Source organism: Colossoma macropomum, unplaced genomic scaffold (assembly GCF_904425465.1).
Source record: "Colossoma macropomum unplaced genomic scaffold, Colossoma_macropomum, whole genome shotgun sequence".
Taxonomy (NCBI): domain Eukaryota; kingdom Metazoa; phylum Chordata; class Actinopteri; order Characiformes; family Serrasalmidae; genus Colossoma; species Colossoma macropomum.
The window spans coordinates 39,986,610-40,000,483 of NW_023494790.1; the positions used below are offsets into that span (position 1 = coordinate 39,986,610).

At 42.4% G+C, this 13,874-nt stretch overlaps 1 protein-coding gene across 1 annotated transcript in view; it reads right to left on the bottom strand.

Annotated features, from left to right (window-relative positions):
- Positions 1-13,874, bottom strand: part of tanc2b (tetratricopeptide repeat, ankyrin repeat and coiled-coil containing 2b) — a 97,033-nt gene that overhangs the window by 9,898 nt on the left and 73,261 nt on the right. The window contains exons 11-20 of the mRNA XM_036573383.1: positions 13,349-13,457; positions 13,069-13,191; positions 10,680-10,916; positions 8,873-9,298; positions 7,308-7,401; positions 7,100-7,233; positions 5,351-5,474; positions 4,530-4,705; positions 3,025-3,157; positions 590-622 (exon numbers count right to left, since the gene is read on the bottom strand). Of these exons, the coding sequence (XP_036429276.1) occupies positions 590-622; positions 3,025-3,157; positions 4,530-4,705; positions 5,351-5,474; positions 7,100-7,233; positions 7,308-7,401; positions 8,873-9,298; positions 10,680-10,916; positions 13,069-13,191; positions 13,349-13,457 (1,589 nt within the window). The remainder of the gene's footprint in view (positions 1-589; positions 623-3,024; positions 3,158-4,529; positions 4,706-5,350; positions 5,475-7,099; positions 7,234-7,307; positions 7,402-8,872; positions 9,299-10,679; positions 10,917-13,068; positions 13,192-13,348; positions 13,458-13,874) is intronic.

Genomic DNA, 13,874 nt, shown 5'->3' on the forward strand with positions numbered 1-13,874 from the left:
TGGTAGGCAGAGTAAGATAATCACTATTAATAATATTATTATTATTAGATCTATATTAATGGTGTAATCTTTCATAAGCATGCAAAAGATTTTTTTTTAAATATAGACATTTTAACCAAAACAGTCATGCTCTACAGTTTCTCATTAGGCTGAATGAATAACCGACTCTAAATGTAGGTATTGTGATATAAACTGAGTCTGTTCTACAGTTTCTCATTAGGCTGAATGAATAACCGACTCTAAATGTAGGTATTGTGATATAAACTGAGTCTGTTCTACAGTTTCTCATCAGGCTGAATGAATAACCGACTCTAAATGTAGGTATTGCGATATAAACTGAGTCTGTTCTACAGTTTCTCATTAGGCTGAATGAATAACCGACTCTAAATGGAGGTACTGTGATATAAACTGAGCAATTTGTGGGCGGAGCATGGACAGGTCACTTTGGGGTCAGGTGACAGCGATAGCCAATCCCCTCTAACCACCAGAGAAGCGACAGAACAGGGGACACAGAACACACTGAGGAGGGAGGAGCTGTCAGAAAGCCTGCTGGGACGCGAGGCGTGGACCTCCCGACCGTGAGCGTTACCTCCTCTGTGCCGACTCGGCAACGTCTGACATCCTGCGGCCGGAGGTCAGGGTGCAAAGGTCAAAGGGCGGGAGCAGGGGAGCGAGGGCGAGGAAGAGTGGGATGGAGTGAGCGGCACAATCGGAGTGGAAGGGGGTGAAGAGAGGAGGAGAAGAGAGGTGCGTGGGCGTGGAGGTGAGAGAGAGGGGAGAGAGAATGACGGTGGTGGTGGAGGAGTGGGAGAAGGAACACAAGAAGAAGCAGCTGTGAGAGGCAGGGAACAACAGCACCAGCCAAAAAAGAGAAAGAAACGACAAAACAACAAACACCAGCACTGCAGCAGTCACCTCTCACACAGCAACCATCCAGAGAGAGACTCAGAGAGAGAGACAGAGACTCAGAGACAGAGAGAGAGAGACTCAGAGACAGAGAGGGAGAGAGAGAGACTCAGAGACAGAGAGAGAGAGAGACTCAGAGACAGAGAGAGAGAGAGACTCAGAGACAGAGAGGGAGAGAGAGACTCAGAGAGAGAGAGGAAGAGAGAGACTCAGAGAGGAAGAGAGAGACTCAGAGACAGAGAGGAAGAGAGAGAGACTCAGAAAGAGAGACTCAGAGACAGAGAGAGGGAGAGAGACTCAGAGACAGAAAAGAAGAGAGAGACTCAGAGACAGAAAGGAAGAGAGAGACTCAGAAAGAGACTCAGAGAGAGAGAGGGAGAGAGACTCAGAGAGAGACAGAGAGAGAGAAAGACTCTGAGAGAGAGACTTAGAGACAGAGGGAGAGAGAGAGAGAGAGAGACTCAGAGATGGGGAGAGAGAGAGACTCTGAGAGAGAGAGACTCAGAGACAGAGAGGGAGAGAGACTCAGAGAGAGAGAGAGACTCAGAGAGAGAGAGAGACTGGTCTACGAGTCAGGCAGTAATCAGATTTCTGCTTTACAACCAGCCAATAAACTCACAGAAAGAAGAAGACGCGACGTAAACGTAGCGTAAAACTCAGACTTCATGAGCAGCTTTTTTAAAAAACGTTGCGCCACTTTACCTGAAAATATGAACAAACATCATCTAGAAATTAAGAATATTTAAATCCTTCATTTCATCAAGTATGTTTTTGGTTTCAGCGTCGCTCCTAAAGTGTTTGGCTGCGTCTCGCGGCGACGCTGCTCGCTTATTTCCAGTACCGCCGTCTGTTTTCACCCAGGCGCAGACTGAGAAATGAAATCAGAGTAAGAGTTTACTGCACTGAGAAATCTGATTACTGAGCTAAAATCCAGCTCTCTTTATCAGATTTCTAGACTTTACTCTGATCTAAGAAATCAGAGTGTGCTGTTTACATGACCATTTGAATAATCAGAAAACTGCAGAAAACCGATTATGATCGGATTATTTAGTGCATGTAAACACACTCAGTGATTCATCTTAAATATACTTGCTTTGACTGTAAATAATGAAGCAAAATTGATCTTAAATCTAGTTAACATAACCAATATTTCTAATTTTGAGACTGTTGTAAGATTGTTATTAGATCATTTAACTAATTTCTAGATTTTTTGCTCGTTTTTAGGTTATTCTGTTTAACAAAACTGATATTGTATTAGCAGAAACATTTTGCTGGTTTCAGGTATTATTTCTTGATTATTTGTGTCTTGAAACAAATAAATAAATTACTTACACCTACAAATAATCAAAATAAAATAAACATAATGTTCTTACGATTTTAAAATAGTAGATATACTGGACAGATTTAAGAAATGTGCTGAGAAAAAAATGGATGTTTAATAATTACAACCAATGGATAAAAACAGCAGCAGCCGTCTTCACGTCAGAATTTATCCTGTAATTTTGTCATACAACACTGACCTGATTGTCTACATTTGGGATAAGAAGAAATTATGTACATTTGATTTTTTCACCAAACCATCCCTTAGACTTCAAGAGGTGACCTCACTATCCCAAAATGAGCTTTATAGTATACCCCCCTGCAGTGTCAGAGAGAGAGAAATGGAAACAGACAGCAGAGAGAGAGAGAGAGAGAGAGAGAGACATAAGATCAAACAGAACTCGGCCCCTCAGACTCTGAGATGCAGACCGATACAGAGAGGAACCACGAGCAGCTGTAAACAGCACTACAGAGCCACAGAAGCCGAATTTAAGCAGCAGCAAAAGCTGAGCTACAGAGACACACACAGACACCTGCAGTTACACCCTGCAGACTGGAGAGGGCAGCAGAGAGGGGCGGCCAGAGACACAATGACACCCTTTAGTTCTAACAGACGAGTGTGATTGGACTGGACTGCCTTTCCTGAGTTGTGGCAGAGCTGCATTCACTGCTCTGCTCAGTCATCCCTCCCTTGATGTTAATAAACAGTTGCTTATCTTTAATATGGTTCTCTAACTGTGGAAGCTGCGCTTACTGCACAGCTGGGGTGTCAGGCTAAGGCGCGTCCCATATGCGTACCGATCTTAGCTCCCTTCTTGAGGAGGGCCACCACCACCGACGTGTTCCTGCAGCCCACAGCCCGGTCCAGGGGCCGCATCCCGCTGTAATCCACGTGCTCGATCAGCGCTCCCTGATCCACCAGGAACTGCACCTGAGACGGAGAGAGGGACGGAGCGATGCTGAGAAAGTGAGGGACCTCATACATTATTAAAACTCATGTTCAAAAATAGGAACAGTCCCACAAACAAATCTAATTTACAGTTAACCTCAACATAGTCAATCAGCCTTCTTTAGCTGTCTACTGACGCTGTGAGGTCACTGGAGCTAAGTAATGCCAACTTATGCCCCACCAGTTAGCGCTGTGCTAACTGGCTATCTAAATCATTACCAACTGCCTCAAATTGTGTGTTGTTCAGTATCTCTAATAGGCTTGATTATAGTAGACACACTGTTGTCTATAAACACTGACTAAACTACATTAGCATAGCTGAATCACAGTAGAACCTACTTCCAGGTGGATAATGCTGGTAATACAGCAGGATTTTCACGTTATTTAAGACAGATATTGGGAAAAAAGAGGCTTTTAGTGATTAAATATAAAAATACTTGATATAGTGAGCATCTAAAATGTTGACAGTTTAACAGACTAGACACTCGTAACGTTGCTGTTATTGATATAAGCAAACCCGCTACGCTGATAAAGCTGTTATGGTCCAAGTTGGCCTCTAAAATTTTCAACTGTTCCTCCCAAGATGATAAAATCATGACCATCGTTAATGTAAATTAATAGTAGCGTTAATTTTATGCATACATTTTTATCTTATGTGTGCTAAACTTGCTTATTATAGCAGCATTTTGATGAAGAAACCTTCATATTAAAAGTAGTCTTTGTTTATTACCATAACAATAATAATAATAATAATAATAATAATAAAAATAATAGTCCCTTTTGTTAGTAACAAGCTTACAGTGGTGTACATTTCACTTCCTCACACATTTAATGCTATTTATGGCAGCTCTGCCTGATTATGACTTCAAATATAACAATAATAATAACAACAACAACAATACTACTACTACTACTAATAATAATAATAATGGCTTTTGTTGGCTACATTAGACTAAAACAAAGAGGTAACGAGGGACACTGTATAAATTAGACTGGCCAGTTTATTTGGTACAACTGGCCATGTTATCTGAAATGCCAACCCCAACCCCAATTCATGATTGATCAGGACCGCTGTTGTCCAGATATTATTTGGGTGGTGGTCCACTCTCAGCACAGCAGAGTTGCTGGAGTTTTTACACACATCATCAGACACAGCATGAGTCACTCTTAGGTTGAGAGTGGACCACCACCCAAAAATATCCAGACAAGAGCGGCTCTGTGGTCAGAAACTGACCACTGATGAAGAGCTAGAGGATGACTAACACATCTAACTGTGCCGCAGTGAGGCGGAGCTACAACAGAGGGGATTCTGATAGTGGACAGTAAGTGTACAGTTCCATAATGCGACACTCACCACATCTGCATCTCCATAAAAGGCTGCCAGATCGAGGGGTGTACGCCCGTTCTTGTCAGCATGGTCTGTGGCCGCACCCCTCTCCACCAGACAGCGAACCACAGGTAAATGTCCCTTTAGACACGCCCAGCTTAGAGCAGTGAGCCCCTCCTTATCCATCAGGGGCATCGATGCACCTGCAGAACAGCAAGAAGCCAGCAGTTAAAACCTGCACCGACTCCCCTTTCATATACTTTCATTTACCCTTCTAACACAATGTATGTAAACTCGTTCATTCTGTTTGTCGCATTCTACGGATGCATGATGACAACAGGGTGGTTTGCTGTGAAAAGTTTCTAGAGAAACTTACCAAGTCAGAACTGTTCACAGTGGTGGTGACAGGAACCAGACATCCACCTCTAAAAGCTCCCTCACAGAAAGTTACTACATGAAATGGTTATGAATTCACTGCCTGATGACTGAGACACTGTTTTATGATAGTTTTGAGAAGATTTTGGCCTTAAACTTCATTCATGGTGGAGGGATACATGCAGGGTGTTGTGAGGCAAAATAGTCCCAAAGAAAACATATTATTTCAGATTCTCCACTATTTTCCATCATCAACATTCCATATAAACTCAGAAGACTCGTGTAGGTTCACTGGTGGTTCTGGATAGTAAATAAAATGTCTATATTAGTGTTGTAGTCATGGCGACCCCTGGTTCCTATCACCACCACTGTAAAGACATCTGAACCATTTCACACCAAACCACTCTGAATCTCTCTGTTTTTAAGTTAACCAACTCATTAAATCTGCAAGAGCTAAATGATGGGTGCTTCACCTTGAGCCAGCAGGTACTCCACTGTCTCTACATGACCCTCTGAAGCGGCCATCATGAGAGGAGTCCGGCCCTGCTTATCCGCCATGTTTACGTCTGCCCCGTGATTCAGCAGCAAATCCACGATCTGTGGAGACGGTACACGTCAAATACAAACATGCAAAAATGAGTACAGCTTGACCAGTTTATGGCTTTATTAACGCCTCATTATCTATTTTTATTTATTGGTTCGTGTTACCTGCACGTCCAAGAAATCAGCAGATGATCCAAACGGATCCAATCAGCCCTTCTAATGAGTGAATTCAGCTACTTTTTAGGCCCAGTCCCATTTCACCCCTCGCCCCTATCACTTAGCCCTACCCCTCTGTTGTGCACGTTCACGTCTAGGGGTAGGGTGTCCCGATTCTTGTTGAGATAGAGGGGTGGGGTGAAGTGTTACATGACCCTCAGAGAGACTCCAAACAGAGTGTTATGGGAAATAAAAGAAAAACCGGCAAGATGGCTGAACAAGAGACCAAAGAAACCCACAAATCATATTATCTTAATGTTGTTTCAGTGTATTATGGTACTTTTCTTCATAACAAGCATAACAAATCATTAATAATATGCTAATGTCTCGGTAGCTAGCTAGCTTAACTTCCCATTCCACCTTAAATAGTCCAGCAGTTAAGGTGGAACGGGAAAATTCGAACAAGAATCTGGAGAATATCTGACTTCAGCTTCATATTACTGAAGAATTAGGGGGGGGTGATAATAAATAATTGCCCCCCCTTTGAAGATCGTTTGACCCCCTAAATGTAACTAAAGCCCAGCAGTGAGGAGCTGAACTTTACCCTCCTCTGCTGTCACTGCAGACTGGCAGGGTCGCCTACAGAGCAGCGCTGGTAGCTGTTAATGAAGTGATGCTCTTTTTATTTGAGGGTCCCATTTCAGAGGGAAGATTTCAACCACTACCCTGTAACTCAGTTCCAAGGGGCAACACTCGAAAACAGGGGTAGAGGTAGAAATAAGAAATGGGACTGGGCCTTAAGGTGCACCTACTGCTCATACAGGTGTTCATTTGCACAAACATAGCTCATATTATCTCCACAGAAAAGCACTGACCAACACAACGGGGGACTGTGCTGAGTCTGAGAGGTTTCTTTGGGGGTTACATTTTTGAAGGCTGCTTTCTGCAAAGCAACAGTTTAGTCAGTGTCAGTGAACATCCTATGTGGGTAATGCTGTCTAGTGTAGCTAGAAAGCTGTCATTTGGATATGATGTGATAATTTGGATCCATGAAATCAAAAATCAAAAACTAAACCTACTAATTGGTACCTGAAGGCTTTGAGTTGAACTTCGCTGCGTCAAAAAGGCGGTCGCAAAGGGCACATAGTGTTCTAACCACATTTCAAATCAACTTATAAGTATTTTATATCATTAGTTTTTACACATTTAGAGTTTTATTCAGTCTGTTTAGTGGGGCATAATGATTGATCTGCTGGTATGGCCCCCTGACTGGGCATCGAGCCCCTCAAGGAGACTATGCAAAAAGTGGTGTGTTAGCTTGTCACGGCAAATCCAATTATTGGTTCTATCATTTTATTTTTAAATGAAAAACTAACTGGTTATTTGTTCATTTTTAGGAAAATCAATGAAAATTCAAATTAACACATTAATTTCTTGACCAGATCACACAGGCATGATGAGTCAATGCCTGTTTGCATGTACTTGGGGATCAGTGTTCTAGCATTTGTTTCATGGTTCTGTACCTGCCAGTGTCCTTGGCGTACAGCGCTGAAGAGAGGAACCAGCCCCCGGCGGTTCGGTTGAGCCACAGCAGAGCCCTGCTCCAGCAGCAGCCGGCAAACGTCCAGCTTCCCCCGGCCTGCCGCTGCGGTCAGTGCTGTGGACGAGTCAGCAGTCAGTCACTGTGTGGGATGTAATGCTGTGTGTGAGGCTCTGAGTAAGTCAGCCTACCTGTCTCCCCCCACAGAGAGTCATAGTTATTGATCTGAGCGCGCTCAGTCTCCTCTTCATCCTTCTCAGGCAGGTCCAGCAGGTAGGACACAATCTGAGAGAGAGAGAGAAATATTTATTATTATGGCTGTGCAGTGTATATATATATATATATATTTATTTAGTTATTGTGATAAATTATGTCACAGTACAATACCACATGCTTTTCTGAACACATTGTGTTTATCGTCAGTCCTTGCAGAAACTGACCAACCGCATGTTTCATTATAAAGAGAGCAAAATTAGTTCTATTTAACTGGATTTAGTTCCAAATATTAAATAAAAATCACTGCATTCATATTTTTTGATAGTATTTTACAGTACTGGCTCTTTTTTCTCTGTTACAACTGATCAGATGGCTTTAAAAAATTAATATTGTGACATCGTGTATCATGAAAATTTCTTAATGTATCGCAATGTTTTGTTTTTGCCATATCGCCCACCTCTATATATGATGACAGAAAGACAGCAGGAAAAACATCAAATGCTAGCAAGAAACAGAAATAAAAAGAAAGTACGTGAAAGAAAAAGAAAGCAAGACAGAAAGAAAGACACAAAGAAAAAGTGGAAGGAATGTCAGAAAGTGAAAGAACGAAAGGACAGTAAGTATGGCTGAGGCACCTGTTATAAGGGTGTGCTCACACTGCGCCCTGTTGCCTTGTACCGTGCCTGAGCATGACTGTATATGATGTTTATGATATTTGATATTTATGATGTTGAAGGAGGAATGTGCAGCTTTACTTGCCGACTACAATGCACATTCCTTATTAAGGTGAGAAGCAGACTCGTTATTAACCCACGTATTATCCAGTGAATTAAAAAGTGGGACTGCCGCATCGTTGACGGCCCGAACCCATCTCTTAAAGGGGGACTCCATCAATTTTTCAGAAGTTCCACATAATTCAGTGGTTAAGATGTAAACAGAGAGGTTCAGAGTGGTTTGGTGTGAAACGCTCTGTTCTAGAGAAACTTACTGAGTCAGAATTGTTCACAGTGGTGGTGATAGGAACCAGACGTCCACCTCTAAAAGCTCCCTCACAGAAATGGTTATGATTTCAGTTCCAGCCTAAAATGTCTTATTAATCCATTCATGGTGGAGGGATACATGCAAAATAGTCCCCAAAGAAAACTTATTATTCCAGATTTTCCACTATTTTCCATCATCAACATTCCATATAAGCTCAGAAGACTCGTGTAGGTTCACTGGTGGTTCTGGATAGTAAATAAAATGTCTATTTTGTGTTGTAGTCATGGCGACCCCTGGTTCCTATCACCACCACTGTAAAGACATCTAAGTTGGTAAGTTTCTCTGCAATGAACCATTTTACACCAAACCACTCTGAATGACTTTGTTTACATCCCAATGATGGAATTATGCAGAAAAATGTGAAAGAATTGGTGGAATTCCCCCTTAAAGCGGGCCTAGGCACAGTACGGATCGCCTAGGGTGAGTTCACCCTAAAAGGTTTGCATGAACGTGGCTCTGAGAGGCTCTGTGGCTGACAGACAGCTGAAGCCGTGTTTACCTCAATGAAGCCCATACTGGCTGCTGCTACCAGCGCCTGCTGCACTGCGTGGCTCTTACTGAAGGCTGCCTGCGAGGTCTGACTTTGAGTCTGAGTCTGAGGTTGGGTTTGAGGCTGCTGTGGAGGCTCAGGCTGCTGGATCTTCTGCTGGGACTCGTCCTCGGCCTCAGGCTGCTCTGAGGTCACCTCTGCCTCTCTCTCCTCTTCCTCCTCCGGGGTCTCCACCTGCTCCACATCCTCCTGGGCCTGTTCAGGGCTGGAGGGCTGCGACTGTGGCTGTGACTGCGTTGGCGAAGGGCTCTGCAGCTGCTGCTGCTTCGCCCCCATCCCCCAGTCACTCTGCAGCAGGAACTTCACCACCTCCATGTGGCCCCGCAGAGCCGCGTGCACCAGAGCACACTGACCGTTCCTGTCCAGGTGGTCAAGCTGCAAGGAAGGTTCAGCCAAAATATATAATTTTTGAAAAATAACCTTTAACATTTCCAGAGTGTCCTCCCCCTGTTCTAAATGTCAGCCAAGACGAGTTGGTGTCTGAACTTTGCTTCTTTAGTGTTCTACTTGAGGACAGAGGCTAGTGTGTTCTCTTAAAAAAGAAGGTTCTTTAAGGGTTCTTTAGTAAAGACAAAGATCCTATATAGAATAATAAACACTCTGCATGCTTAAATGGTTCTGTGCATGATGAAATCGTTCTTCAGATTGATGGAGAATGTGTTGTATATAGAATTCTATATATGGTTCTACATAGCACCAAGAATGGTTCTTCTGTTGTTACAAGCATGGTATCATCACAATAGCTGAACCCTTTTTGGTGCTATATAGAACCATATACAACACATGTTCCATCGATCTGAAGAACAGATTTACCATGCAAAGAACCATTTAAGCATGCAAATGATTTGTGTTCATAGTTCTATACTGTCTTTGCTAAAGAACCCTTAATTTATTTTTCGGGGCATATATGATGTAAATAATAGTGTATATTTATATGTATGGAGGTGCTAAAGAACACCGTGGGAGGAAACTTTCTAAAACGGAGCCTCTTAAGAAGGAAAAAGCGATCACCAAACAGGCCTTGGCTGATCGATTACTGTATAAATTTAAATTCCTGCCAATTCATCACTTTAAGACAGCAACAGTGGTTCTTTAGAGCTTTAGTTTGGCGATATCGATCTAGCACAGTTTGGTGATATTTCTGCTCAAATAAACCTGACTCAGCTTGGATAACCTGACCAAAAATCACTGTAAGTAGATAATTATGATTTTCTTTAATCACTGACTCATTTCTTGCTCCCCAAAAAGTTGCTGTATAGATTGTAATATTAAAATCAAATATTGAAAGTTATTATTGTATACAATTAAAAATGATGGTTCCTCAAGGGTTCTCTAGTAAAGAAAATGGGTCTATACAGAACCATGAACACTCAGAGAACCCTTTGCATCATGAAACTCGTTCTTCCAATTGATGGAGAATGTGCTGTAGATGGTTCTATATATTGGAACAAGTCTGTCATTGTAACAATAGAAGAACCCTTTTTGATGCTATAAAGAACCCTATTCAAAACGCTTCCATGTAGAACCATGTATAGCACATTCTACATCAATCTGAAGAACCATTTTACCATGCAAAGAACCTTTTAATCATGGAAAGGGATCTTTGAATGTTCATGATTCTATATAGAACCATTTTCTTTACTAAAGAACCTTTGAAGAACCGCCATTTTTAAGTCTGTATGTAAAATAAATTAACCCATTAATATTTTAAGTGCTTCCAAACGTCTGCTGCAGGTGTGTGTGCTGGATGCTGTACCTTGGCCCTCTTCTTGCAGAAAGTGGTCACTATACTCAGGTGTCCGGCTGCGGCGGCGTAGCTCAGTGGGGTCATTCCGCTCTCGGACGGCGAGTCCACGCTGGCCCCGAACTCCAGCAGCAGGTTCACCATGTCCATGTATCCCAGGTGGGCATGCACGCAGAGCACTGGAGCGTTGTTCAACACCTCCGTACGATAGTTCACATTCGCCCCTCCCATCATCAGCAGCCGAGACACCTGAACACCACAGCGGGAAAACAGGTGGAGATCAAACCGAGTTTTTCAAACCGAGTGTTGCACAGTTACAGGTTTCCATATGGAGCCGAAAGGGGTGTTTGGTGATATACGCTATGTGGACAAAAATATTGGGACACCCCTCCTAATTACTGTGTTCAGGTGTTTCAGCCACACCCATTGCTAACAGGTGGATAAAATTAAGCACACAGCCTTTCAGTCTCGATAGACAAACACTGGCAATAGAATGGGTCACACTGATGAGCTCAGTGACTTTATCTGTCCTGCTGGTCAACTGTAAGTGCTATAATTGTGTAATGGAAGTGTCTAGGAACAACAACAGCTCAGCCACAAATGGTAGACCACACAAACTCACAGACTGAAGCACACAGTGTCTATCCTCTGTTAAATCACTCACTAAAGAGTTCCAAACTGCCTCTAGAACCAACATCAGCAAAAGAACTGCGCATTAGGAGCTTCACAAAATGGGTTTCCATGGCTGAGCAGCTGCACACAAGCCTAAGATCAAATTGCACAATGCCAAGCGTCGGATGGAGTGGAGTAAAGCACCTCCACTGGACTCTGGAGCAGAGGAAACGTATTGTGTGGAGTGACGAATCAGCTTCTCTACCTGTCAGTCTGATGGACGAGACTGGGTTTGGCGAATGCCAGGAGAACGTTACCTGCCTGGCTGCACTGTGCCAGCTGTAGAGTTTGGTGAAGGAGGGATGATGATATGGGGCTGTTTTTCAGGGGTTGGTCTAGAACCCTCAGTTCCAGTGAAGGAGAATCTTAATGCTTCAGCACCAAGACATTTTGGACAGTTGTACACTTTCAACTCTGTGGGAACAGTTTGGGGAAGAACCTTTCCTGTTCCAGCATGACTGAGCCCCAGAGCACAAAGCAGCTCCATAAAGGCTTCACTGGGTGAGTTTGGTGTGGAAGAACTTGACTGGCCCTCACAGAGCCCTGACCTCAACCCCATCAAACACCTTTGGGATGAGCTAGAACGGAGATTGTGAGCCAGTTTCTCTCGACCAACATCAGTGTCTGACCTCACTAATGCTCTTCTGGATGAATGGGCAGAAACTCCCACAGACTCTCTCCAACATCTTGTAGAAGCTTCCCAGAAGAGTGGAAGCTGTTAGAGCTGCCAAGGGGGACCAACTCCATATTAATGCCTATGGATTTAGAGTGGGAGTCATAAAAGCTCCCTGTAGGTGTGATGTGTAGGTGTCCCAATACTTTTGTCTGTATAATATATCATCTATACTGGTACACCACGATACTGCATTTCAGTTACAGCAATATTTGATAGATATTAACCCTTCTATTATATAATGCCCCTAAAACAGCAGCGTTCCTCTTAGCCTTTAATTCTATGACTGTGAGTCATTCAGATTGTTTTTAAAGAGCTGTTTAAAATACATAAATATAAACAAACAGTAGGTTTTCTTTCTGTAAATGTGCTTTCTGCCTGGTTAATGTTTACAATACTGTGTAACATTCATTTTATGTTATTCTAAGAGAAGAAAACAACAAAACAGTCCAATCAGAACAAACTCTGTTAGTGTAGTTATAGTAGCAGCACTCAGAAAGCTCATTAATTTATTAATGTTAACTTATTAACTTTATTAATACTACTGTACCAGCACACTTCCTCTACAGAGAACACACCTCTGCAGATTTTAATGCACCATTACTGTTTATTTGCTGAATTTAACATACTGGGTAAAAAATGAAATAAGAAATGTGGCCTGTGTGGAAGTGATGACACATTTAATACTGTATGTTTTATTTTTTCCAGCATGTTAAACTCAGAAAAACAGAAAAATGTGCAGAAAATGCCTGTTTTAAGTGTGTGAGGATGTTTCAGCTACTTTTCACAATATCCTACTACTAAAATGAACAGCTGCTAAAGCACACAGTATAAATGAGTGCATAGTGGCTGAATTGAGACAATAATTGTTATAAAAACAATAAATAATAGATAATAAATAACAGATTTAAAGCAGTCAAAGCTGGTGGCAATCTGTTAGCATGATCTCATTAACATAATGCAAATGAATGCCTAGTATCATTCATCCATTAGTAGTAATATCAGTCTTACTGGCTAGATCTGTCCTTTATTTGTCTGTGTGGGACGGTGCTGTACCTTAATGTTAGGGGTGTAGAGGTTTCTCAAGGACGACAAAGCAGTGGACAAACTCTCAGTGCTGTAAGACACCCACAGCCCCTGCAGGATGGATGAGGAGACCCCCACCTTCTTACTGAGGCCCTGCAGTGCAAGAAGAATGGAAGTGTCTGTCAACATCCGCGTCAGAGTCGCCTCGCTGGCCTTGCAGCCGTGCTGAAAGCTTTGAGTGGTTTGGCTTTTCAAAGAAGAAAAAAACTTGTTTTTTCTTTTATTGTGTATTTTTGTACATTTAACCCACCTTAAATATATGTGCTTTTAGAATATGGTGTCCTAGTTCTATAGTCTGCTGTCTGTTGAGTTTGTTCTGCTGTCTGGAGAACCAGAAGGCCAGCAGAGTGTGGCCGTTCCTGTAACAATGGCAAAATACAGCAAAGCATAAAGACACATGAGAGCATGACGGGGAAAAACAACATTATATCACGCTGTTGTGCAACACCACTCTTTCTTTAAGTCTGTCGAGCGCAGTGGTTACCTAACGCAACAAAAAACATTTCTGACATTCATCCAACCCCAAAAACGGTATTTTTCTATTCAAAGCAGGGCTGCAAACAGAGATTACCTCAATAATCAGCTAATCTACTGACTATTATTTGATTCAACTAATTAAAACTTTCTGTCGTCTGCAGGTTTCTTCATGTGAACACTGTGGAGTAATACAAAGCACTTTTTAAACAAACCCATATCGCCCCCTACACTTCCTGTAGTGTATTACAGTCTGTCAGAATGACTGTGTGGCTCATATGAACATTATAGAGCTTTTTAAA